General features: G+C 35.2%; 1 protein-coding gene across 4 annotated transcripts in view; it reads right to left on the reverse strand.

Annotated features, from left to right (window-relative positions):
* The window catches only part of COL24A1 (collagen type XXIV alpha 1 chain), a 364,470-nt gene that overhangs the window by 39,366 nt on the left and 299,776 nt on the right, over window positions 1-25,328 (reverse strand). For all 4 annotated transcript variants that reach the window (XM_073234227.1, XM_073234226.1, XM_073234225.1 and 1 more), the window contains 6 exons: window positions 25,165-25,218; window positions 23,896-24,003; window positions 4,970-5,077; window positions 3,180-3,287; window positions 3,041-3,094; window positions 2,390-2,452 (listed from right to left, as the gene is read on the reverse strand). In XM_073234227.1, coding sequence (XP_073090328.1) covers window positions 2,390-2,452; window positions 3,041-3,094; window positions 3,180-3,287; window positions 4,970-5,077; window positions 23,896-24,003; window positions 25,165-25,218 — 495 coding nt within the window. The remainder of the gene's footprint in view (window positions 1-2,389; window positions 2,453-3,040; window positions 3,095-3,179; window positions 3,288-4,969; window positions 5,078-23,895; window positions 24,004-25,164; window positions 25,219-25,328) is intronic.

The raw sequence follows: 25,328 nt of genomic DNA on the forward strand, positions 1-25,328 counted from the left end.
AAGGAATCTATCCTTTCTTAATTAATACAAAATACCTGGTTTAATTATTTTCCTTCAACCTCAACTCCTCCTCCCACTAGCTGAAAATTTGATTCTTTGTGGTTCACACTTAACCTGGAACAGATAAATGTAAATATCTAACAGGTTTTCTTTTTATCTAACTCCTGCCAAGGTACAGAATATTCTGTTAATTGAGATAATTATAATGCTATGCAGCTCAATGATAGATAGGTTTACTATTAAGTAGGCCTAGAGCAAGAGAAATCAACTTATATTCTAAATGTAATAGGATCACCTTTAAACATAAATGTCAACATGATTTGTAAATATGGTACCTAAATCTCAAAGATCCATACCCAAAAGAAATCAGGAAAGACTTGATTCCCTAATCTAATCAAGTATATCCTCTAGATTGCTTTATCACTGAAAAAAAGCCAAGAAAGTTTTAATCGAATAAAATTGACCATGTTCTGACTCTCTGAAATAATAATTTGTTAAAAGAATGGGGAGGCAAAAGTAGATGGAATAAAGTAGACCAAAAGAGCAAAATAATTGTCTGTTTTTAATCTAAATGTGTCTAAAGGATGAGATACTATGGTTTAATAGTTAGTACCAGTTAACTACATAAATACATCTTTGAAAAGGTGGAAAAATAATCCAGATTTCCTGTATCAATTAATTTAATCATGAAATATTTACTCATTATTGAGCAAGAACTACACACTAGGCCACTTAGTATATATTTTATATTTTAATCATGTAATTAGCAAACACCCTTCTAACAAATAATTTTGTCAGTCACATGTGCATTCAAATTCTGGCTCCTCTACAAATTTGGTCTTCAGCAAATTACTTTTCAGAGACTTAAGTTCTTCACCTGCAAAATGGTAATAGCATCTCTCACAGGAATTTTATGAGGATTAAAAGAGATTAAGGGACACAAATTGAACACCAGTATCTGTTCCATACTGGTTTTTTTTTTTTGCTAAATATGAACCCGAGACATTTTATTTGTCTCTGCAATGAATTAATAAAGGAATATCTGCACTTATACATCAGTACTTGTGAGCCAGTCACCAGACCTTTACTACAGATGAGCTCATAAAATTTCTGTAGCTGCAAAGCAGCATAGGCTCAGACCATGGCCTATGGGGACCCAGCACTTGGTGAGACTGCTTAGGACAGATGCCTAGGCAGGCAGCCAGGTTCTCTTTGATAATATCAAGGAAGGACTTAATTAATTGAGAACTTAATAAAACTAGAATGAATGGATTTAATTAGTGGGGAACTTAATATATGAAAGAACTTAAAAAAGGCAATATTTATTATAGAAAAGCCTAACCACATATTATGTACCTGTGAATAATCAAGAATTGGACTTTACATAAAATCATAAAAATAATAAATTGCACCTGAAGGAATGTTGAGAAGGGTCTTTAAACAAACATTTACCATGACAACATTGTTCTTTGTATTACTGAAAAGAATTCATTGTAAGAGTTGGGGAAGGGGAGCAGGATGTCAAAAATTTGACTTTTCATTTAAAATTCTGCATAAGACCATGCTTTTCAGCTGTAAGGTTCTTCAAGAGTCCTCCTTTCCCCTGCATGCAAACCGCTCTTCCTCCTTCCTCTGCTCTCTGCATGTGCCTCAGCAGCTGCTGTTAGTTAGAGTGGCTGCCACTACAGTTAAGACATTGTTTGACATTTTACAGCTTTTTTTTCTCTCTTCAGTTTCATAAATCATCTCATCAATTAGGAGACTGATTAATAAAAACAAAACAAAAAAGAAAAAAGAAAAATAAAACAAAGAAAAAATACCCAGTAACTGCTGGTGGCTTATCTATCCCATTTCTGTTCTCTGTAGTTTGCAATTCCAGGCACCAAGCAGCTAATTGGCATTCTTCAGACCCTGATCTTTGCAACTCTTTATGCAGTTCCTCATCACTCTCGGCGGGCACCCACTCCAGAACTGGGGAAACACAGCTACTGGGCAATAGTTTTCAAAGTGTGGTTTGAGGAGCTCTAGTCACAGGCAAGCCTCCTCCAGGTGGTGCATGGGAGTGGTCTGGTCATATTAATGTTTATGACATAAAACTGCTTTATGTTTCATTAATAAATACATTACCCAGTATGCATATTAATTCTGATGATTTTTTTAAAGAACTGGGAAATATGAGTAGTCTATGGGGTCTTTTGCTCAAACTAATATATAAACTGAAAAAGTTTGAGAACCTCTATATGTGCTCTACTGAGTTTCTATTTTAAAAGTCACTTTATTAAGTTATTAATTAATTTGCAGCATATTAACTTTAGGGTGCTTAACCCTAATTCCTACAATCAGCAAAAGAATTATAGTTTCTGGGTAGATAGGATGTCTTTACACTTACTCTCAGTCCAATAGGACCTTTAGGACCTAGTATTCCAGCAATGCCAGCATCTCCTTCAGGACCCTAGAAACACAATAAAAACAGAAAGTCAAAATCTTTAGCTCTAGATGAACACTTTACAAATGAAAAAATCTTGTACCAATCTATTAAGAATTGACTCTTAAAAAATGGAATGTGATAATAATATACATGCTTAAGTATTTTGGAAGAATTGTGCTGAGGGCTGCAATTTACTTTGAAATATACCAAATATGGTTTGAGACAGGGAGAGAGAGAGAGAGAGATGGGTAGGTGGCTAGGTACATAACAAAGCAAGTAAAGTAAAATATTATGGTAGGGTCTAGGTAATAGGTACATTGGGTGTTTACTTATTTTCTCAACTAAGTTGTATGCTTGAAAATTTTCATAATAAAAATGTTGGGAAAACAGAATGAGGGGGACAAAAGCAAAATATTCAGTAATATTGTTAAAACAATATATAGTTATGTAAATTTTAAAATTAAGGTGTTCAAAACTCAAATACATGACTCTGTATCAACTGAAATTTTGCAGGATGAAAAAAATTAAAGTTCAAGTCAGAACTAAATATTGGCATTTCAACATCTTTTTTTTCTAGATAACCAGAAGACGAGAGAAAACATGTAAACATACTTTGGGTCCTGGAAATCCTTGGAAACCTGTTAAACCTGGAGCACCACGTTCTCCCTGCAATGTGGATAGATATGATAGTCACTATCTGTGTAATGGTCTGCAGAATAAGGGCTTGGTGAATTTCTGAGTTGGCACATACAGGCTGCCCTTTCAGGCCAGGCTCTCCATGTGGTCCTTGATCACCCTGTGCTCCTTGGTGACCTCTTTTACCTTGAATTCCAGGTTGACCAGGTGGCCCTTGTTCACCCTATGGGCAAAAAAAGAAAGGTGATGCTAACTTTAGAACCTGTGAAACATACTGGCTTTTAAATGAAATGCAATTACAAGCTCATCCTTAGGCATAGTACAAGGCACTGGGGAAATCAAATTCTGCACGATCATTTTCCCCACCACTATTTTCCACATAAGTAATATTTGGTTATAATAAACAAGTAGTGTAACAGCGGAAAAAGAAAATTCCAGAGACTGTGCTTATAAGTGTGGGAAAGGGAGGGAAAGGGGGGACCTACAGAGGGGTTTCTAGGGGACCTCCTTCTAGGAGAATGATAGTGAGGCTACAGAGAGAGAGGTAAGGGAGTGATATGTGAGGGGTATTTATATGTGATGGAACTTGTATTTTATTGGAATTGACATTATTTTTCTGTGTATTCCTTACCATGCAGAGATTATTCAACTGATGCCAGAAACAGAGAAGAGTCTCCTGAAGTGTGAACTTTGGTTTGTGCCATGATCATCTTTGAATCCCATCATTAAGACATTTCTATTCTCTCTTTCCCCAGGTTTCTTTAACATTTTTATCCCTAAAGTTCACCTTAAGGATGTACTTAATCACCACTATTTATTTTCATAAATCAAATCTTTTTGAAATTTATTTTTGTCTGTCTTTGAAATGAGACTTGCAATATCTTTCACATCATTTCTGAAAATAAACTTAGGAATCAAGGGGAGTTTAGAGACAGGCTAATGAAAAATAATGCTTGGTAGGTAGGCAAACTTTGACCAAAGGTTCTTTAAGATTAGCAAATTATCCTCCACTGTCTTGAGACAGAGATAGAGCTTTGGGGCTTGATAAAGATATATCCTTTTTATTGCAAATTCACATATAAGAGTTAGGGATCTTATTCTTGACCTGGTGTTAGCATTTGCTCAGCTATATTGAGTTTTAGTGGAAAGGGATATTCATGGTGCAAATATTAACAGAAGCCTCAAATTGTAAACAGTCAACAGCTGGGTCATCATTTTCAGTTTACCCATATGGATCAAAATACATGAAAATTCCTTAGAAGTAGAACTATGAAAATTACATCAGGAAGTAATAATTATAAGGGTGTCAATGTCTTAATCCTAGGCTTTTATAAAATAGCTTTAGACACTGGACTTGTCTCTTGGTTGTCTAGGTCAATTTTGCATTGCGATATTTCTGAAAGAGGTTTGTTCGGGAAGCCAATTGGCATGTGACAATACTCCATGCAATGAATGTTAATGCAGGACTTAATTAGTATCACATTGACTCTAAGAAATAATTCGCACTCTTCCGGATTTATTAATGGTGTGGTTGGGTTCAGACCTAGAGGAAAGGAAGTGTATCTGAGAAAGAATGTATCTGAAAGAGAGTAAGATTTCTCTATTTTGGAGAGAAGGGTGGATGATCAAGAGGGAGGAAGAACAAAAACGAGCTAAAGAGCATTTTTTAAAGCATTTCCAGTCTTGGGTTAATGAGCTGTTTTGGCAAATTGCATGCACCGTGGCTCTCACGGAAGATGGGGATGTCAAAGCCACACATTTTCCTTCTTTCTTAGTATGTTTGTATTACTAGCCAAGTTTTATTAAAAGGTATTAATCTTACCATCCAGTGATCTAGCCAATGAACTCTGGACCGGTAAGGATGGGCAATACTGCTCATCCATCAAGAACAAAACATTAAAATACCTTTGGGCCTAGAACTCCTGAGCTTCCTGGCAGGCCTGATGTACCCTTTGCTCCTCGAGGACCTGGAGACCCAGCCAGTCCTGTTGTTCCTGGGCTGCCTCTGATGCCCTAAATAGCATAGATAAGAAATGAAAATTCGGGCAATTCCTAGAAAATCAATCCAGAGGCTTGTTAAATGTAGGAGGGGTTGGTGTTCTGAAAGGCTGCTGTTGACACACTGCCAAGTTTTGGGAGTTATCCTAGGCTACTTTCACAAATAAGTGAAATGTTTACATAATGTTTTGGCTCACCTAAAATCTCTAATTATATTATAGTTCATGTAATGGTCCTTGGTTTTTAAAATGAAAATACTGAAGCAGTACAACATCCACAAGTACATTCTGACTTAAGTAGCCTAGGTATGAAGTATGTTTGCTGTATTCTAATTTTTTGTATTAAACTCTGGTGTACATAACTCTAATAACTGATCAATATCTCCTTAAGAACATTTTGAGGGATGTAACTAGATTTATTGTGGTGATCATTTTTCTCTCTATATATAGAATCATTATTTTGTATGCATGAAACTAATATAATGCTACATATCAATTATATCTCAAAAAATATTCTATTCCTCAATTACACACAATTCCAAAAAATTTACCACAGTTTAATACTGTGACATTTTATTTTATTTGTTTTATTACCAGTATGTATTGGTCATGGTAAAACAAAAAAAAAAGAGGAAAAAGTGGACTTTGAATGTTGTGTTAAGGCATGGTGGAATATGGATTATTTTGTTATCAAATTAGATCTTTGAACTTTGAGTTTATTATGCATTGACACTATAGCTGTGCTAAAAAATACAATATACATCAACATTATCAGACCAAGCACTTGACAAGATATTACCACTTCAGGAAGTAACAGAAAAATTAGGCAATTTAAAATGGAGTATCTTAACACAACAGAAGAAACTTCTTCACAAAAAATGAAACAAGGAAAGTCACTTATTGGTAATGACCTAATTAAACTATGTTCCCAAAATAAACTTGTATATGATTGTTTGCCTTTTGGCAACAACAGTTGTTTGAAATGTTCAGGACATTGGAGCAGCATCAACAGTCAATTATAAAACAAGCAAATGCTTTTGAGTGGTTTTCCTTGCCTCTTGATGAATCAATAGATGTTAGAAATACTGCTCAGGTATATATTTGAGAAGCCAATGCTGAGTTGAAGTGACTGAAGAAATAAATAGTATGAATAGCTGGTGCATTGACTACAAGTGAGAATATTTTCAAAGAAATTAGAACACTAAATCAGTACGAGCTGAAGTGGAACCTGCTAAAATGTGATAAAATTGATAGCAACGGATTGGAAAAAGACTTACTGGATAAATTTACAGAACTTGTGAAAATGTAAGGTGTTTGAAGCTATGGATGTTCATTATATTATTCACCATCAGGTACAATGAGGAAAATACTTGAATCTAGTATGTGTTACTGCATCAGTAATGTTAAGAGTGAACTCCATTAACTCATAAATTTAACCTTCATCAGTTTTGTGAAATTTTTTAAAATCAAAATGGAAACTGAATATCTTGACTATTACACAGCAGTTTGATGGCTTAGCTGGGAAAAAGTTCTACTGAGAATTTTTTTTGAAATATTGACCAAGATTGAAATATTTTTTAAAAAGAACCAACCTCAGTCTGTATTATTGAATGATGAATGGATTTATAAATTAGATTTTGATGCAGCCTCTATAATTTTATTAATCAAGTCAACCTAATATTAGTAGACAAAACAATGGTTACATGTGATATATATACTGTGATAAAGTCATTTTGATGACAACTAATGTTTGAATCACTAGTAATGTCAAAGCAACTTTATACACTTCTGTGGTGTTAAAAATGAAAACAGTGCGATCTTCATTTCCATACAAATTTGAAGTGGATAGGTTTTCTGAGCTCAAATAGTTTCAGCAGAATTTTTTAGCACTAGATGTAAGATGTTTCTATATTTCAAAATCCAAGGTGGCAGTTGAGGAGTTTCCACCTAGCATCCAATTGGAAATGGCTAATCTACAACATAATGACATGCTAAAATGCAAATTATTAAAAGAAGAATCTAACAGAATTTTATAAATTTCTTCCAAGCAATGAATACTCTCAACTATGCTCATGAATGACAGTATTTGGAGTATCTATCTGTGTGAAAAGAATTTTCAAAGACAAACTATGGAAAATATGCAAAATCTCATTAGAGGTCAGCATTAACAGATGAAAACAAAATTTTCATGATAGGGAACTAAAATAATCTGAATGTTATTCACATCACCCCCACTCAAAGGGTCCTATTTTCCTCATTAGTAAACATATCATAAAAAATTGTACTAAATGACATTTTGAATTTCATAAAGAAAAATTTTGTGAAAATATATTTTCTTTCTTGTTACTTACATACTTCAGTAATACCCTTGATTTTGTTTTATCCCCTGTAAAGCCTAAAATAGTTAATATTTACAGAAAAATTTGCTGACTCCTGTTCAAAGAAATTGCTACTTTCTGAGTTTATTCCTGGGATACTAAGTTGTGTTGTACAATGGTTCTTCCATGCATTCAATAAATATTATTAGTTGAGTATCACCTATGTGTAAGGAAAGTACCATGGGAATCCCTGTAGGGAATACAAATATAAATAAAATATGGCTTTTGTTTTCAAGGAGTTTAAAATTAAGTGAAGAAGATAGAATTTAATATGTAAATAGTTATAATAAAGGCAGAAAAGTAAAAAAGAGTTTTCCAGATGAGAAAAGGCATACAAGTTAAATACTAGACTAGGTTCTGAAAAGGGGAAGTTACCTTTGGTGCTAATCAGAAAAGGAAATACTGAGAAGGCAGAGTGGAACTGGATCATATGATAAAGATGTCCTCAAAGTTATAAATGTGGTAGGAGAGAAGATTTACTCCAAGATAAGCTAGAGTCATTTCTGTGGAAGTTCTGGTTAGGGTTATAGGATTTATAGGTAAAGACAGTTTTGAATTTAATACTAGAGCATTTTTCCTCCCCCCCCCAATACTATTTCTTCCAAATTATATCATCACATTTGCTTTTATTCTCTTACTTATGGTAAAATTAATTCAATGTAATTTTTAAATTACTTTTTCTAAGTAGATTTTCTTCCTAACCACAAAGTACACCAGAACAAAAAATAAAAATGTATTTTATATCACTAGGTGTTATGCACCAGGTATTTCTAGGGAGGTACCTATAGAATATAGGTTGATATTTTTCATGACTTTGTGTCTTTTTTTTGTCTCAGTCTACTTCAACACTTTATCTCTCACCATTTCTTTATATTAGTAGCTCTCAATATTTGTAAGGAACCATTATGAGGACAAAATCCTTATAGAGGACTGGAGAAGGGAGTATAGAAACAGAGAGAGAAGGAAGGAGGGTGAGATGGAGGAGAGAGAGAGAAAGGGAAAGGAGAAGGGGGAGGGAGAGAGGGATCTACATTGTGGACTTAGGATTCAGGTGGCATGGTTCTTCACACTGCCTGCACCTTATCCTCAGTGCGTTAACCTACTCCATTTCTTTCCCCTTGCTCCTTAGTGCTTTACATTGATTTGACTTAATTTGATCTGTGAGCCTTTTTGCTCCATATCTCTGGGCTTGATTATCAGTAGTGTCCTTTCCCCATGAACAATGAGAACTTTGGTGTTGTGAGATGGTGTCATTTCAGAGTTCACCAAAGCAAATGAAAGCAAATCCAGTCATAGTGGTCTGCGACTTGGGGTATACTATTTCAAAAATGTTCAGAGAAGACATAGGTGTTATATCAATGGCCAGGTCTCTAATAGGATATAACTTTATAGGGAAGACAAGTTTTAAAAAATAGACCTGTGATGAATAGCAAGCACTCTCCCGCCAAACAACAGTAACAGGTGAATGATTTAAAGAAACCGGAGGACTGCAGAGGAAACAGCTTCTAAAACACCTTATATAAAAGGTGGAAGGAAGGGTATGTAAGCAAGCAAAATAAACAGACTTAGTCCAACAAAGTATCTCCAGAGTTAAAGTAGGTGAAAAGTTAAATTACAGAATATAGATCAGTGTAAGAATTTTTCCAAAAAGAAGTAGGTTGTTTTGCAAGGCCATGAGTATCCTATCCCTGGAAGTATAGAAGTAATGGGTACCATAGGGAGAGGATATGCATCATATGACAGATTACCATAGATGATTTTAGGATACCTCAACAATCCAGAATTCCAAAATAGTACTACTTCACTTCACTCTACTTGTAATTTTAGGCAATCTTAAAGACATCTATTCTCCATCAGAAAACTAAATCTATCTTTTGGGTGATGCCTGGACAATGGACATTAAGGTACTGCTGAAGCCAATAGGTATTTTTAGCTGAGACTGCTAAGGACCATAAAACTTATCCTTAGGATTAACTGTATACTAGAAACTATATTTTACTTGCAGTGCTATCAGACATTTAACACACCACAACGAATGTGCTCCAAGTAATTTACTGTGCAAGTTGGTTTCTTAGAGAGAAATTTGAGGATAGCAGAGTGTTCTGTACAAAGGTCCAAATAATATTTCATACAAGTAGAGAACAAACATTTCTCATTATGAATACACAGATGGATGAGTAATTTTCTTTCAAGAGAAACAGATGTTAATCCCTAGACATTCTTTCCAGTGTCTTCTAAATGATTTGTCTACATCCAATCAGTAAATGGTAAGTCATTCTGAGCAAATTTTGAAAAGCTTTAAAATCACAATTATTATTAATTTGTTGAGATGCTGAAACCAATGAACAGTTTACTTAAGTCTTTAAAAAAGTAACAGAATGATAAGAGTACGTGATGTCTCATAGTCAGATACTTTCATTTTCCTGACAGAAGCCAGATTCCCAGCTGAAACAGTTTTTTTAATTGAGAAATAACTGAAATAAAATATTACGTAAGATTAAGGTGTATATCATGTTGGTTTCATACATTCATATATCACAATATAATTAACTACATTAGCTGTTAGCAAATGCCTTTATCATGCAACATTGTTATCTTTTTAATGTTGAGAACAGTTAAGATTTTAGTGCTTAGCATCTTTGAAATTCACAGTAATGTTGACTGTAATCACTATGCTGAGCATTAGATCTCCAGAATTTATTTATCTACTAGTTGTAAGTTTATATCCTTACATTGGTTTAAACCTGCAGGTAAGTGTCAATTTTGGCCAGACTGAAATCTAAGACTGCTTAAGCCTTAGGATTCTAAGGAAACAAATTTTCTGATCAGTAATGACAATAAGAACAACATGAACCATACAAGTCACTTTATATTCTGTGTCTTCTACATATCAGAAGCTGTAACAGCAATATAGTTGTATCATTTTATTTAATCTGGTGTCAGTTAAGAAAATAGGGTGTTGCCTTTCACTTGGACTTCCCTGTGGGGAAAGGAAAGAGTAGTTTAGGTATAAATCTGCCTTCTTTCTAGTACTGCATGAAGGATACAGGAAGGTGCAGTGTCCCACTGCACACACTTAAAAAAGAAAAACACATACACAGAGAGATTTTGGAACAGTGACTGGTTTGTGTATCATAATAAAACATACCAAACAGAATACCACTCTGTTATTCCCCAGGACTCTTAGGTTAGCCATTTTATTCTAATAGGGATTGAAACAAGCATATTAAGAAGGAAGAAAGGAAGAAAATTTGTTAAACACAGGCAATAACAGAAAGCCACACTTTAAAGAGGACTAGCAAAGGAATACTATCTTTATAATTATGTTGAGTGAAATGATAAATATTTTTATGTTAACTCATTTATTTATTAACAGTAGAATCATAATTTTAAAACTGACACTGAATTTCAATTGGTTGATGTTTTTCTTTTTACTATCACATTGAAAATTACTAGGAAAACAGCTTTTTCCTTTCCCTACAGCCAAGCACCCTCTGCACTCACAGTATTGTTTTTTTGTTATTTACTGTGTGAGAAATAGTAACCAAAATTAATTTACTTTCTATAGTAAAAAAGAGTAATTATGATGCCCTCAAATTTTTTTGCATTAGGCCACATACTGTATTTTTTTGTTACACCAGCAAACCAATGAATTATGAAAGTAATATTTGCTTCCTTCATTCCAAGCACCTTAAAATACTTCTGTTTAAATAGGAATTTATCATTTTATTTGGTTTACTAAATATATCCTTCCTAGGAAAGAACTGGCTGTTTAAGAGTATGTGGGATTGTAATTATTAAGTGATTATTTGCAGGGCATTATTTATGTAGCATTTATAATATTTTCCTATAGTGACAATAATAAGTAATGTGGCCAAATGCTAGAAATAAGAATTATGAATGAGCTGTATGCCAAACTTGGGAGGTAACTTCAGTCTCGAATTTCTAAATGCATTGAAGCTATGGAACTTGGAGCAGGGTCGAGGCAAGTCTTAAGGTAGGGAAGACAAAAGGTCTGTCTTCTTGACTTAAGTCTGTTTCCAAGAGTATACAAAACTACCTCTTGTTCAGCCTTAATGAATGCAGGCATTTCAACATTGTTTAACTCACAGAAATTATACATTTCCATTAGAACAACTGGTGGTTTTTCAGTGTTTCAAAATGGACAGTGCAAATGCCACTATAATATTGGTCAAAATTAGTATATCTTACGAAATCATCTTTACCCAGGTCTCAACCCATAATTACAGGACTAACCGGGCCTGAAACAGGATATTTCTTCTATACTTTGGCTCTTAGACTTGTTTAGGAAGAAATATGAAAAAATAAATGTCTTTTATTTCAAAAGTAACAATCTGCACTCATGCTATTTCATTTGATCCTCTGATAATCCTGCGAACATGCCAAACTCTTTTCTGACTGCAGATTTTTCATTTTGGTTCCTTCACATGGCATGTTCTTCCCTCAGTCTTTACATACCTGGCTTAGTCTTACCTTCAGTCCTCAACTCAAGTATAATCTTGTCTGAGAGGCCTCCACAGTCTACTCCATCTATAGTCTACTTTTCATTATGCTCCATCTCAAAACTCTATTTCTTTCATAGCACTTACCACAATTTGGAATTACCTGATGTTTTTATTTATAGACTACTATCCAGTTACTAGATTGCTCCATAGTGCATTGTGACTTTTTTAGATAAAAAATATTTCCTGCTGTTGCATGAAGACAGATCTTTGCCCATTTTGTTCACTGATAGATTTCCTCACTGCTCATTTTAAGACTAAGAAGGTAGTCTTAGCTGAATGAAATAATGCTATTTAAACATGAATAATTATTATGGAAAGATAGTAACAGCTCAGTAAGTGCATACAGTCTACTAAACACTTCATGTACAATATCTCATTTGATTCTCATAAGAATCATATGATTGATTATTATTGTTCTCATTTAGAGATGATGCTTAAGATGTTAAGTAGCTAACACATCTTAACTTTAAAATCAGATTTCTAAAGTCATAGTTATCATGCAAAGAATACTCATTACTCATATATTTATTGAACATCTATGTGCAAGTAAAAACCTTTCTTTACTACCTTCACCTGTGCTAGGTGCTAGGGATAGACATGAATAAAACACAACCCCAATTTTATAGGACTTTGCAATCTTTCAGATCAGAAAGACATGAAAATAAGTAATTGGCAACCATATGATCCATGCTCTGATGGAAGCAGTGTGCAGAGAGTAGACAAGTTCAGACAGGCATGTTTAACTCTGACTGGAAAGCCCGAGGAAGAGTGTTTGAAGGATGTAACAAGAGTTGAATTAAGTCCTGAAAGATCAGGAAGTTCTTCAACCTAAAGTTAGAAGGAAAGATGAAGAACATTCCAAACACAGGGCATAAATTACACAGAAAAGGCATGAAAGTGAGGGAAATACCACTGTTTCAGGGGGAATGTTGAAGTAATTAAGGGTCCTTGAAGGAGTTTAGCATAGTGGTTAAGAACATAGGTCCTTAATCTAGATTGCCTGGTGTTGAATTCTGCCCTGTTATTTGTTGTCTGTGAGAACTTGGACACTTTACTTAGTTTCTCTGAGTCTCACCTTCCTTTTCTGTAGCCTGAAGATTATCGCTATACTTCCCTTGTGAAGATTAAATAACTTTATACCTACACAGCACCTTGAATAGTGCCCAACACTTGGTAAACATTTAATAATTGTTAGCTGTTATTATGACTGAAATGCACAGCACATGTGCAGGGAAAGAATACAAGACTGGAAATGTAAACAGAGGCCAGATCATGAAGCAACAACACTCCACAAAGAATATCAACTTTACGGGATTGAGAGTCATGGAAGGATTCAACTAGGAAAGCTACATCCTTAAGTAAATCTTTCATTTTGTTGCTAATAAGCAGCCAAACAGACTGAGTTTTGTCTGTCCTGGAAGAGTTGCTAATGAACAGCAGATGGACCAAAACAAGCAGCAGGGAGAAGAAGGAGGAGAGAGTAGCAATCAGGTAAGTCGTAACTGGATTATCAACCTCTGAATAAGAAGAGTTGACAGGATTGACTGAATGTAAATTTGGCCTATGCAGGCATATTTGTTTCCCCAAAACCATGAAGAAAGAAATGTATCTTCTTAGAAACAAAAGTTTCTTTAGTATGACTAGCTAGCTCAAAGACTAGAGAATCCATAGCCAGGATGGTGGCAGGGCTGCTGGGCTTCTAATAAAGTCTTCCATGGTGACCCTGCTACTCTATGCTTGGATTATGAGTGGACTGGTGAAGTGTGTTTTTCCTTCCTACACTGGACACAACCCACAACTAAAGACCTAGATGTTCTTTTAGGACAAGCGTCTCATTTTAGAAAACACTTGAGTTTGTGTTCATCTGACAAAGTGTAAAGTCAAGATTGAAAGGCCTTGATTTGTCCTAAGTCAAGTTGTTGGTTTTGTTTCTTTCCCTTTTTCCAATAACCAATTTTATTAGTTGCAGCAATAAAAAATAAAGACTGGTAAGCCTTCGTTTTGATGACAAATGGATTTATGATCTTTGCAGGGAAAAGTTGTTTTTCTTTTTCATAGATGATTGAGGGACTGTGCTTGTGCAGAAGTCCAACTCAATGAAAACAGCATGGTAGACTCATTTACTACAGATGTGCTAAGTTGACTAGTCTCAAAACTCATTTATAAGGAGGAAATTCACACAGACAACTGTGAGCCTCCTCAATACTATCCTTCAGGTATAGTCACATGACCTTGAAAAAATATTGAAACTGCAGAGTGAGTATGCCAGAAATTCTTTAACTCGTTGGCCACATCAAAAAAAGAAAGAACATTGTTTAGGAAAATCAGGCAGTTGCATAATACTGGAAATCCCAGAATAAATATTTTTCTCAGTGGAAAAATCCAGCAGTCTTTAAAGGTAAGCCAAGAAACACCATGGTGCCATGATTGAAGAAGAAAAAAGAAAAAAATAACCAATGGAAAGACGTCCTTATCCTTTGTTGAAAATATTCCAGTGAATTTGCTAATACTTAGAGATTTTATTACTTTCTCTTAAGTGGTTTTTCTATGACCATAGTAGGTTTCAGAAATAATTATCTTAAAAATAATTTTCCCTAATGCCTAATTAGCCATTGCTATCTAACTTCATTGAACAAACCAGTTCCCTATAAAGCATCATCATTCTCATTTCATACCAAATATTCTACAGGGAGCAGAGACATTTGTAGGAAATATTCCATATTCATAAATACTAATAGCATGTGCAAACCTTGGAGTTAAAAAAAGGGGGTTTCTCAAGGGAAAGCTATTTTGCTTTTATTTTGATGGATACAAAACACTTCAATACCTATGACATCCTAATATCCAAAGTATGCATATGAAGTATTTCTAACTTACTCTTTGAAAATACTACAAAGTAGGAGATGATGAATTATAATCTGATATTTAATTGCTTATTAATAGCAAAAACCAGATGCCATTCAACTTCAGGGCCCTGGAAGATGTACTGCAGCATTTTTCAACATTGTTGTAATTCATTTCAATTTCTTTCATCACAAAATTCAATGAGCTTTTTACATTAGTCTTACATAAAGGGACATGTGGCTCAGAAACTGTTTTTTAAAAATGATCCACCAACCAGCAGAATAATTTAGGAAATGGAGGAAGAATATGAAAGTTTTATTGTCTAATTCAGTCTCAGATTCTCCTTCCCTTGATTAAGTTTTCAGCCTCTCCATCTCCACTAGGTCCTTCTTGCATTTAAATATACTCAAGGTTCTCTCATTTAAAATTAACTTTCTACCTTAATCTATTTATTTATTGTCCTACTTCTTCCTTCAGAGCCAATCTCCTTTCCTCACTCACAATTATTATCCTAATTATTAACTCCTACTTACTGTTCAGTGTCATATCTCTCTCTCTCCCCCTACCTCCTTATATAACAACATTTTATTGAGGTATAATTGACAAGAAGTAAATTGCAAGGTATATAACTTGATAAATTGGCATAAAAGATACACCTGCAAAACCACAGTCAGGATAAAATTCTCTCCCCACAGAAATATTATGTTCCTTTGTAAGCCCTCCTTTTCACACCTCCCCACATAAACTCCCATCTATAGGAAGCCACTGAATTGCTTTCTGTAAATACAGATTAGTTTGCAATTTCTAGAATTTTATCTAAGTGGAATCACATATTATGTGCTATTTTTTGCTTGCTTTTTTCCCACTCAGCAAATTTTTTTATGAAATTCATTCATTCATTCACATAGCACATATTCATATCTCATTCTTTTTATTGCAAACTAATTGTTCATTGTATGTATATACCATAATTTGCTTATCCATTCACCTTTTCATGGACATTTGGGTTGTTTCTAGTTTGGGGCTATTAGCAAGACAGCTGCTATGAATAGTCATGTACAAGTGTTTCTGTGGCCTTATGCATTAATTTCTCTTGGCTAGGGGTGGAATGGCTGGGTCGCATGATATGTAAATATTTAACAATTTAATATACTGCCAATGGATAGAATAATTGACATCTTAATAGTATGCTGTCTTCTGATCCATAAACATACTATATACTCAACTAATTTAGGTCTCTAATTTCTATCATCAATGTCTTACAGTTTTCAGCACACAGGTTTGCATTTTTTTTTTTTTTGGTTAGATTATCTCATTTGACACTATTGTAAGTACTGCTTTTTAAATATCAACTTCTGATTGTTCATTGTTGGTATATAGAAATGCTATTCATTTTTTTTCATTGATCTTGCATACTGCAACCTTGCTAAATTTTCTTAGTTCTCTTGGGGATTCTGAAGGCTTTTCCACATGGGTGATGATGTGAATTAAAGACTGTTTTATTTCCTCCATTACAGTCTGGATGGCCTTTATTTCTTTTTATTACACTGATTAGAACCTTATACATTGACTAGAACCTCTAGTACAGTGTTGATGTGTCATATAAATGTGAGAGCATAATAACATTATCTGTATGTATATGAGGACTCAGAAGGTGCCTCACACATACCGATACTGAAAATACTTTTTGGAGGAAGTACTCAATAATAGAAACAAATTCAGGAGATTCTACAAGGGATATTGAATGTAATAGGGATTAGTTTTAAGTTTGCTACTCTCTTTAAGAAGAAACAACAAAGGTAATAGAAAGTGAAAGCATGAAAACTAAAAGCCAAAATTCTCGGCAATATCAAAAAATGATGAAGGCATGGAATGGCTTATAAAAACAATGTATATAATAAGCAAAATAAATAAATAGACATAAGAGCACACACAAATACTTTTGTTAGAAGGGAGATACAGACAGTGACATATTAAATAAATCAATATATTTAAATAAAAACATATTTGGTTCTTAAGTTCAATGCAACTGCTATAAGAACATCAGCCAAAAAAGAATGGGCAACTTTTAAAGCAGCAAAAGAAAATTCAGCTTATCCAATGGGCTTCAGGAAAGAGAAGAAGAAACAACAACAAAAAAGATAGTATAGGACAAGGAAAATACAGAATTAAGATAGCAAACATTCTTAATGGAGGAATTCTAGATACCTTGGCTCTGAGATTGGAAGAATAGAAGGATGTACACTATTGTTGCTTGTTGCTATTGATTAATATAACACTGAAAGCCCCTGACAACTTGCGCCGAAAGAAAGAGATGAGTGTAAGGAAGGAGATAAGCCTGCCATTATTTGAAGATGATATTACCTACCTAAATACCAAGTAGAATCACAGCAATAAGGTTTTAGAAATAAAAATATCTGGTGGTATAAATATAACCGAAATCAGTAATAGTTCAACCAGTAATAACAAACTAGAAAATAAAATAAAAATTAAGAATGCATAAGGCCTTCATTGAGGGGCAATACTGCACATTGATAAGGCAAAGAATATGCAGTGAGACTGCCTTTGTAGCTATGTGACTACTTTCCCAGTGCCTCAGTTTTTTTATTTGTTTATTTAAAAATTGAGGTATAACTGACCTCAGTTTCTTCATGTATAAAATAAGGATAATCATTACATCTATCTTACAAGATTGTAAAGATTAATGTTAATACAGCCAAACCCTTATCCTGGTAGCTGACACATACAATGCAATATAGGAGTTTTTGCTATTATTATTATGAGAGACTTTATTGTAGGAAAAGAGAAGATAAGAATAAATATTTAATCTATTAAATAGCTAAAATGGTGATATTAATTTTCCCCAAATAAACCTATAAATTTAAGGCAAACCAAATGACATTCAAGTTTTTGTTTTTTACAGATTTAATCTCAAATCTCAAATGTATGTAGTAAAAGTGTAAAGAAGGGAGACATGAGCTACTAAATAAGGAAACACATTACAAAGCCATAGTAATAACAACAGTGTGATAATACAAAGGGTCAGCCAGTTTTTTCTGTAAGAGGACCAGACAGTAAATATTTTAGAGTTTGTGGGCCATTGATGTCTGTTGCAACTACTCAACAATGCCATGGTAGTTCAAAAGCAACCATATGTAAATAAATGATGGTGGCTAAGCTCCATAAAATTAATTTGTGGATACTGAACTTTAAATTTTGTGTAATGTTCATGTGTCACAAATCATTTTTCTTTCATTTTTTTCTACCATTGAAAATGTAAAAACCATTCTTGGCTCACAGGCCACATAAAAATCAGCCAATTTGCCTCGCTGGGTATGGTCTACTGACACCCGGAATAGGCTGCTGATAGAGACCATATATAAATGAGAACTTAGATAGAGTTGGCTGGATGTTTTCCGTTTGTCTTTTGAGATCTAATCTCTGTCCTCCTTTACCCTACTCTATGACCCAGAAAACTCCCTTCCCTTTTAGCTGCTGGGCTGTGACACCAAGGGGAGGCAGATGGGAAGAAGCCCATGCTTGGTGCAGACGGTGAGGAAGTTCACTGTCAGTGGTGAATTTTCAAAATAATAATAAAACTGCTTTTTTTTTCATCATTATACACTGGCAATTCTAAACAATGTCAGTAATAAAAGAGTCGTCCCTGTTCGTACAGACTGCCCCTATTTTCCATGGTTATTTGGTTGAGTTTGGCTATTGAATATATTGCCAGGGGACTGGAGGACAGGGGAGGGAGACTGAGATATTTATTCCCCTGGTTCTGCCTTTGCTGGGTTGCAGTTGATTGGCTGAATCCTTCTAATGGAGATCTGAATTTCTGCTAAATGGCTCCCTCCTTTAGCAATAAATACATTTCCTATAATTTGTATTAACAAGATCAGGACAATGGGTGGAGAAAGAGCTGAATTCCAAGACAAAGGATTGAGATATTTAGGCAGACATGGGCAAGGCTAAGAACTCTGAACCTCCTGTCCCTCTTAATCTTCTTGCCTGTGGAAGCAGCCCTGCTCAAGCACTTTGCAGCCCCATGAAGAGTTTGGTAGACTTGCAATTCGAAGAGTGGATTCAACTGTGGTCTACAGCCAATGAGGTTGAAATGCTACAGCTTCCCTAGAATACTGTATAGGTCCAAAAACTAAGGATAAATATGTGGGGATAAATTTTTGTCATCACAATGTAATCACCATCCCCTAAATACAGCCCCTGGAGGGATGAAAGAACACTCTTTACCAAGGTGTCACAAATGTCACGAGAATAAGGTCTCCTGATTTAAATGGAAATATTGGACTCTATGAGTGATAGAGTCTAGGTAATAGTGTTTTACTACCAGAGAAAAAGTAGGAACAATTATCACAATAAGCCATAGGATGAAGTGGTATCAGAATGGTAGGCAGTGATGGTTAACTGACCAAAGATCCATAGAAATTAAATATATCAGCTCAGCCTATCACCAATATATTGATAGATATATAGGTGTAAGAATTCTAGGTCCAATGGGCACAAACCTAATTCAAGTCACTGTAGTTGGGATTCATGGCCTCTCACTCATTTCCCAGATCCAAGCCAGTTCCTAGACCAGAAACACTTGATTGAGGGGAGGCAGGTTCTCTCTGAAGAGGAATCCTGCAATGCACTTATAGAGATATACAGTGACTCCTTCCCCAAGCATTCTTCAGAGGGACCAGGGGTCATTTACTAGGTCTCCTAACGCTGGGAAAAGAAACTCTCTGCTTTCCTGAGGGCTGTTAGACATTGGATTTGGATTGATGAAGACTGGATTTGAACCTGGAAATCCAAAATACCATCATGGCACTCTTGTCTAGTGGAAGTTTATGAGGCCAGGTGTTAAGTGGAGTTTGGGCCCAGTTTCTTTTCCAAGTTGATCCAGGGGGACTGTGAACCCGTTTATTTGCTTTTTTCCTCTAATCTCAGAGCACTATGAAATCCCTAACTCATAGTAAAGGCTATTATGGTAAGAAGGGGAGAGACAAGTAGAAGCCCCTCAAGCTACCTCTCCCTGACCTCTCCCTACAGTAAACCAGGGTAATGCACATTCCTGCAGAAAACAGTGCTTATTAACCTCACCCCTGAGGAAAACTGTGTATGCTACTACCACAGAGACTGGAAAGATGCAAGGTAGTGATCCTACCATATCCCATATCCATCTTACTCACCTGTTCGGCTGCTGCAAACACCAAATAGAATTACAAAGTTAATTGTGTGTGGATGCCAGTCACAGCTGCAGTTTCTGATAATGGCATCTTTACAAAACAACACTGCTGTTAGCAACAGCAGCTACTGACAGAGCAACACCACATCCTGCCCACATTCCTTCAGTAAAGCAGCACAAGCAGTCTGCTTGCCTTCGTATGGCAGGGAGAGCTGTATCCCTTTAATGCCTTACCTCAATGCTATGTCAACTCAGTTTTCCTTTCTGTCCTTAAAATAGACCAGGGTTACCTTTATCATCTTGGAATCTCACAAAAAATCATGCAGGTCCATTAAACTGAGGACATCATACTAACTGGGGCTGGACACTGAAAAAGAACAAGGATCCTAAAGATACGCCAGAGGCTAGGATTGAAAAGTTCAGGACTTGCTAAATGGAAGAAGCTTCTAGGAGCAGTGGTTTAGGGGGTACACCAGCGCATCTCCTCTGAAACGGAGGCAAGTGACTGCCCTTTGTACTGCTCATCGCAGTGCAAGGAGCACAATGTTTGGTGAACATCTCTGGACTTTGGAGTCAATATGTAAAACATTTGGTTTATCTATTTAACTGTCCGTGGTTATTTGGGTTATTGCCGCCCATTAGCTATTGTGAATAATGCTGTTACGAACAATGGTGTACAAATAATCCGTTTGAATTTCTGCTTTCAGTTCTTTTGGGCATATACTCAAGAAGTAGATTTGCTGGATCATACAGTAATTATATGTTTCATTTTTCAGGGGCCACCGTACTGTTTTCACAGCACCTGCACCACTTTACACTCCCAGTAGCAATACATAAGGGTCCTGATGCCTTTCTACCCTTACCCATGCTTGTTATTTTCTGTTTTTTTGTTTGTTTGCTGTTGTGTTGTTTTGTTTTTGATAATAGCCAGACTAATCGTTATGAAATGGTATCTAATTGCAGTTTTGACTTAGATTTATCTAATAATTAGTGATGTTGAGCATCTTCTATGTGATTACTGGTTATTTGGGTATCTCCTTTGGAAAGATACCTATTCTTTGCCAGCTTGCTAGTTTTGAGTGGATCCTGAGAGAAGGCACTGCAGCAGATTCAGGATGCTCTGTAACTTACCTTGTAATTTGCACCTCATGAGTGAGTAGATTCAGTGATAACAGAAGGATCCGTGGCTGATAGAAATGCTATAGGGATCTTTGACAACCCCTCATAAGAGAATCATAACTTATATCCACGAAGTTTTGGAGGTAAACCATGCCTTCTTTTGTCAAACATAATTTCCCATTTAGAAAGAAGTTCCAGGTTTGCTCTGGTTAAAATTGAGTAACTGACACTGAAACATCAAATGGCTATGTGCCCTGAACTGCCCATTATGAACTGGGTGATATCTGACCCCCTGAATCATAAAATTGGATGTGCACAGTAGCATTCTACTCCTAAATGGAAATAGTATATATTGAGACTGGGCCCTGGCAGGTCCAGAAAGCATGAACAAAATATGTAAGCAGGCAATTGAGATTTCCAGGATATTACTGTTCCTTTAGCCTTCCCAGAGAATTACCTTTGCCAGTTAATAGAGGAAGAAAAAGCTCAGGCCTAATTTATAGAAAGAGCTACACTGAATGTCAGTATCAGGTAGAAGTGCATGGCTGTTGCATTAAAGCCTGAAAGATCTCAATGAAGAAAACTCTTTCCAATGGGCAGAACTTGGGGCAATCCATACAAATGGGCAATTCATGTACCCACGTTTGGTTGGTTGTAACCAAACAGCCCTTTGATAATCAAGAATCCTAAATGGGTTTTGGAATCACCCTCAGTGTGCAAGTGGCCTTAGCATCTGACCTTAAGTCCCCTTCCTTCTTGTCTATTCTACATAGAACCAGTGATTTTATTTCACGGATGAGCCTTCACACATGCAGATAATCAAAATAGTGTGGCAGATTCTAGGCATAAGGTTTAGAGTATTTTATATACACTTAGTATCAATTTTCTCTTAGCCATCAAATTACTGTCCTTTAAGTGTTATTGCACTATTGCAGAAGGATGTAGGGTTGTTAGAAAATGTTTATTTTGTTGCTAGAAACCAGCAGCAGATCACAATTACCGCCACATTGCTGTTTTTATGCAGAGAAAAAGGTTCAGATTTTTGTAATCCAAATCAATGTTTGCATTCCATGGAATTCAATTCTTTCTAGGGGGAACTTCAGGTTTCCCGTATTGCCAGAAATAAGCTGTCTGTCACATGAACTATTAAGTGACCTTGATGTAAAAAGTAACTAAGTTGACCTGTTACTAATGTCTGATTAGTATCTTATCTACTAAATATCTGAAAATTTTCTTAAACATATACATGTAGGAACCTGGTTTCTATTATTCATATCTGGAATGAGTATCTGGATGGGTAGCATTTTAGCCAGAGAACAAATGATTTTCTCTTCCTAGTAATTAAATAAATCTGTTTGCTTTATTAGTATTTAAAATTCACTTTTTAGTCTTATAAACTACTAGACACATTCACACACACTCCACCTCCATAATTAAACCTGAGCTCAGCAGCAAGAAATATGAAATATTTTGAAATGTGTATTTCCTTGTTTCAAGTCTCAAAATTTTATTCAAAACCATAGGGTAAGACTATAACATTTCCCATAAAACTTAATCCACAGAAATACAGTCTCAGACCAATTCAAAGTGTTTTATTTTTAAAAATTCACAACTTCTTTTTAAGACTATTATCTGGTGAGCCTGGAGAGCAGCATGAAAATGAAGATCTAGTGCATAAGCTCCTTTTAAGAGTGGAATCTCAAAAGGAAGCCCTCTCTTAACCAGATGGATGTTAATGGCAGAAGTCTACAAAATGTCTATTTTAATTAAAAAATCACTCCCTGTCAAAGTTTTCTAGGCCTTACCCTAATGATCTGATGTCCTGACATATTGCCTCCAAAACAAATAGAAACCGTGCCCTCTCAAAAATACTCATCTTTTCAGAATCTGGCTAGGTATTTATTTCTGACCGAATTAAATTGGCTAGGTAATAGTTTCTTAATTTTATTTTATTTTACAAATGAGATAACTCATCATAGTGAAAAAAGACTGTAAGTTTGGGTTTGAGTTTATGTACATCATCATGCTACATGTAAATAAATCACTAAGATTGATCTTTGTTTAAGAAAAGAAAAATAGGTCAATAGATAACAATATCCAAATGTGGAAATGTAAAAGGTAAATTTTACTGTTCTTGAAAGTGGTTAATTATTCTAATATTTTGAGTGAAAACAAAACATGGGATAACAAAAAAATATCTAGACTATCATGACTTTAAGGGAGGAAAAGGGAGAAATGGCTAAATGAACAAAAATATGATTTTAAAATTTCTGATAAAATGAATCAGATAGAAATTTACATAAAAGTAAGATAATCTATACCATTTCATCACCACTAGATGAACACAGAGAAAACATTATCACAATTTTTATAAAGTACCGAGGGCATAAAAGTAAAGAGAAAATTACTTTTGGCAGAACCTACCTTGAATTACGGCCAAGACTTAAATGTTTGAAGGACAGCTTAAGATATCTGATGAACTCAAAACACAGCCAGGTTGTAGAGTCTCTAAAATTTTGCTTCTTTATGGTTCTTATTTACAAAAATGTAAAAATGATGTAAATTATTAATACTATGGGTTATCAGATATAAAATACCCAAGAGAATGTACTCATTGACATTCCCTGGAAATCATGAATTCCAAAATAACTAGTAAAGAAATAATTGGCTTAATCTGAGCTAGTGTCAAATTGAGGAAAGCCAAAATATCTATTGTCTAGCAAGGAGACACTTATGCATAATAAATACAAAGTAAAGAGAGATTCAATCTACTCACAGGAAGTCCCTGTTTTCCTGGTAGCCCAACTTTTCCAGGGTTTCCCGAAATGCCATCTGCTCCATGGTGTCCTTGCATGCCTTTTGACCCTGGTAAACCTGGAAGTCCCTTGGTAATTAAAAATTACTTGGATTATAGAGAGATGCTGTATAGGTGTTTAAATGACAAGTATCTTTATATTTGGGGGTGGGGGTGGGATATTTACATTTTTAATACTCTATCCCAGAAAAAAATTTCCTCTGCTTCCTGGATGGATTCCTTAATGGTTTACTATTTGGATTCAACAGATGAGGTAACTGTCTTTAAAAGTTCTTGAAGCCAAAATGCCAAGCTAATCAGCAATGTGCTGAGTAACCGTTTCAGCTCTAGTGTAACTCTGCTGTTTCTCATTGTGCCAGTCCACACTTTATCCGATAATGGAAAAAAGGTCAATTATATGTAGCTGTCAGCTTAGGATACAGGCTGTCATTCACCATCTGCAAAACCTTGTATTGTATTATTTTTCCAAGAAACAAATTATGGTTCTTTTTTGTTGAGCTTTGAGTTGGATGATTATATGATTGAGTAAAGGTATGAACATTTTGTTTCTACTCTTGGGAAATGATATTACCTATAGGAATCTGATCTAAATGTGCTTATAGTTTATTTTCATATTTTCTACTTTTTTTGAACCAGCACAGGCCACCCACAACAGGCATCTAACCTGTGGTTTGGTGAGACCAGCAGGAAGCAAATCTTTGCTAATAAGTCAGTCAACACATATTTACTAGGCCAGAGGAGAAAACAAATGGCTAAGATAAAATTAATCTTTGTTTGGTGGTGAAAGGATTAAGAATATTTTTTCTAAGTCTTTCTTTTTTAATTGCCAGGAAAATGAAAAGCCAAGTCCTTCAATTAAAATCCAGCTCATGTCTTTTTATTCATGCTTGAAGATCTCTGACCTTTGTCACCAACCATTTAGTCATGATGCCAAGTTCCATGTTTTTAACGGTTCACCATCAGAGTAGCATGAGTCCACAAAGAGGGCTCCATAACACCATAAAAATAGTATCCTGCAGTCACCGAGGCTCACATTTAAACAGTAAGCTTGGTCTTGAGCTAATGGTCATATTTTGTTCCCTCTGTGTTCCAGCATGGGCTTAACTATTATTTTTTAAGACAGTCTGATTTATCCAACACTTGTCATAATTGGCCCCAAACTTTTTGGCTTGCTACTGTTGCCAATTAAATTTAGAAAAACAAGAAAGGTGAAAAAGCCCTGTTACTTACAGGAATCCCAGGTTTCCCAGAAGGACCAGGAGCTCCTTTTTTCCCATCAGGCCCCTGAAAATGTTAAGTATAGTTGTCAATTGATTGTAATAAACTTAATAAAGCTGGAGGTATAGAAAAAAATGCTGAGACTGGGACACTCCAGCAAGTACTATTGCCAACTA

The sequence above is a fragment of the Manis javanica genome, chromosome 4 (assembly GCF_040802235.1).
Source record: "Manis javanica isolate MJ-LG chromosome 4, MJ_LKY, whole genome shotgun sequence".
Classification (NCBI taxonomy): domain Eukaryota; kingdom Metazoa; phylum Chordata; class Mammalia; order Pholidota; family Manidae; genus Manis; species Manis javanica.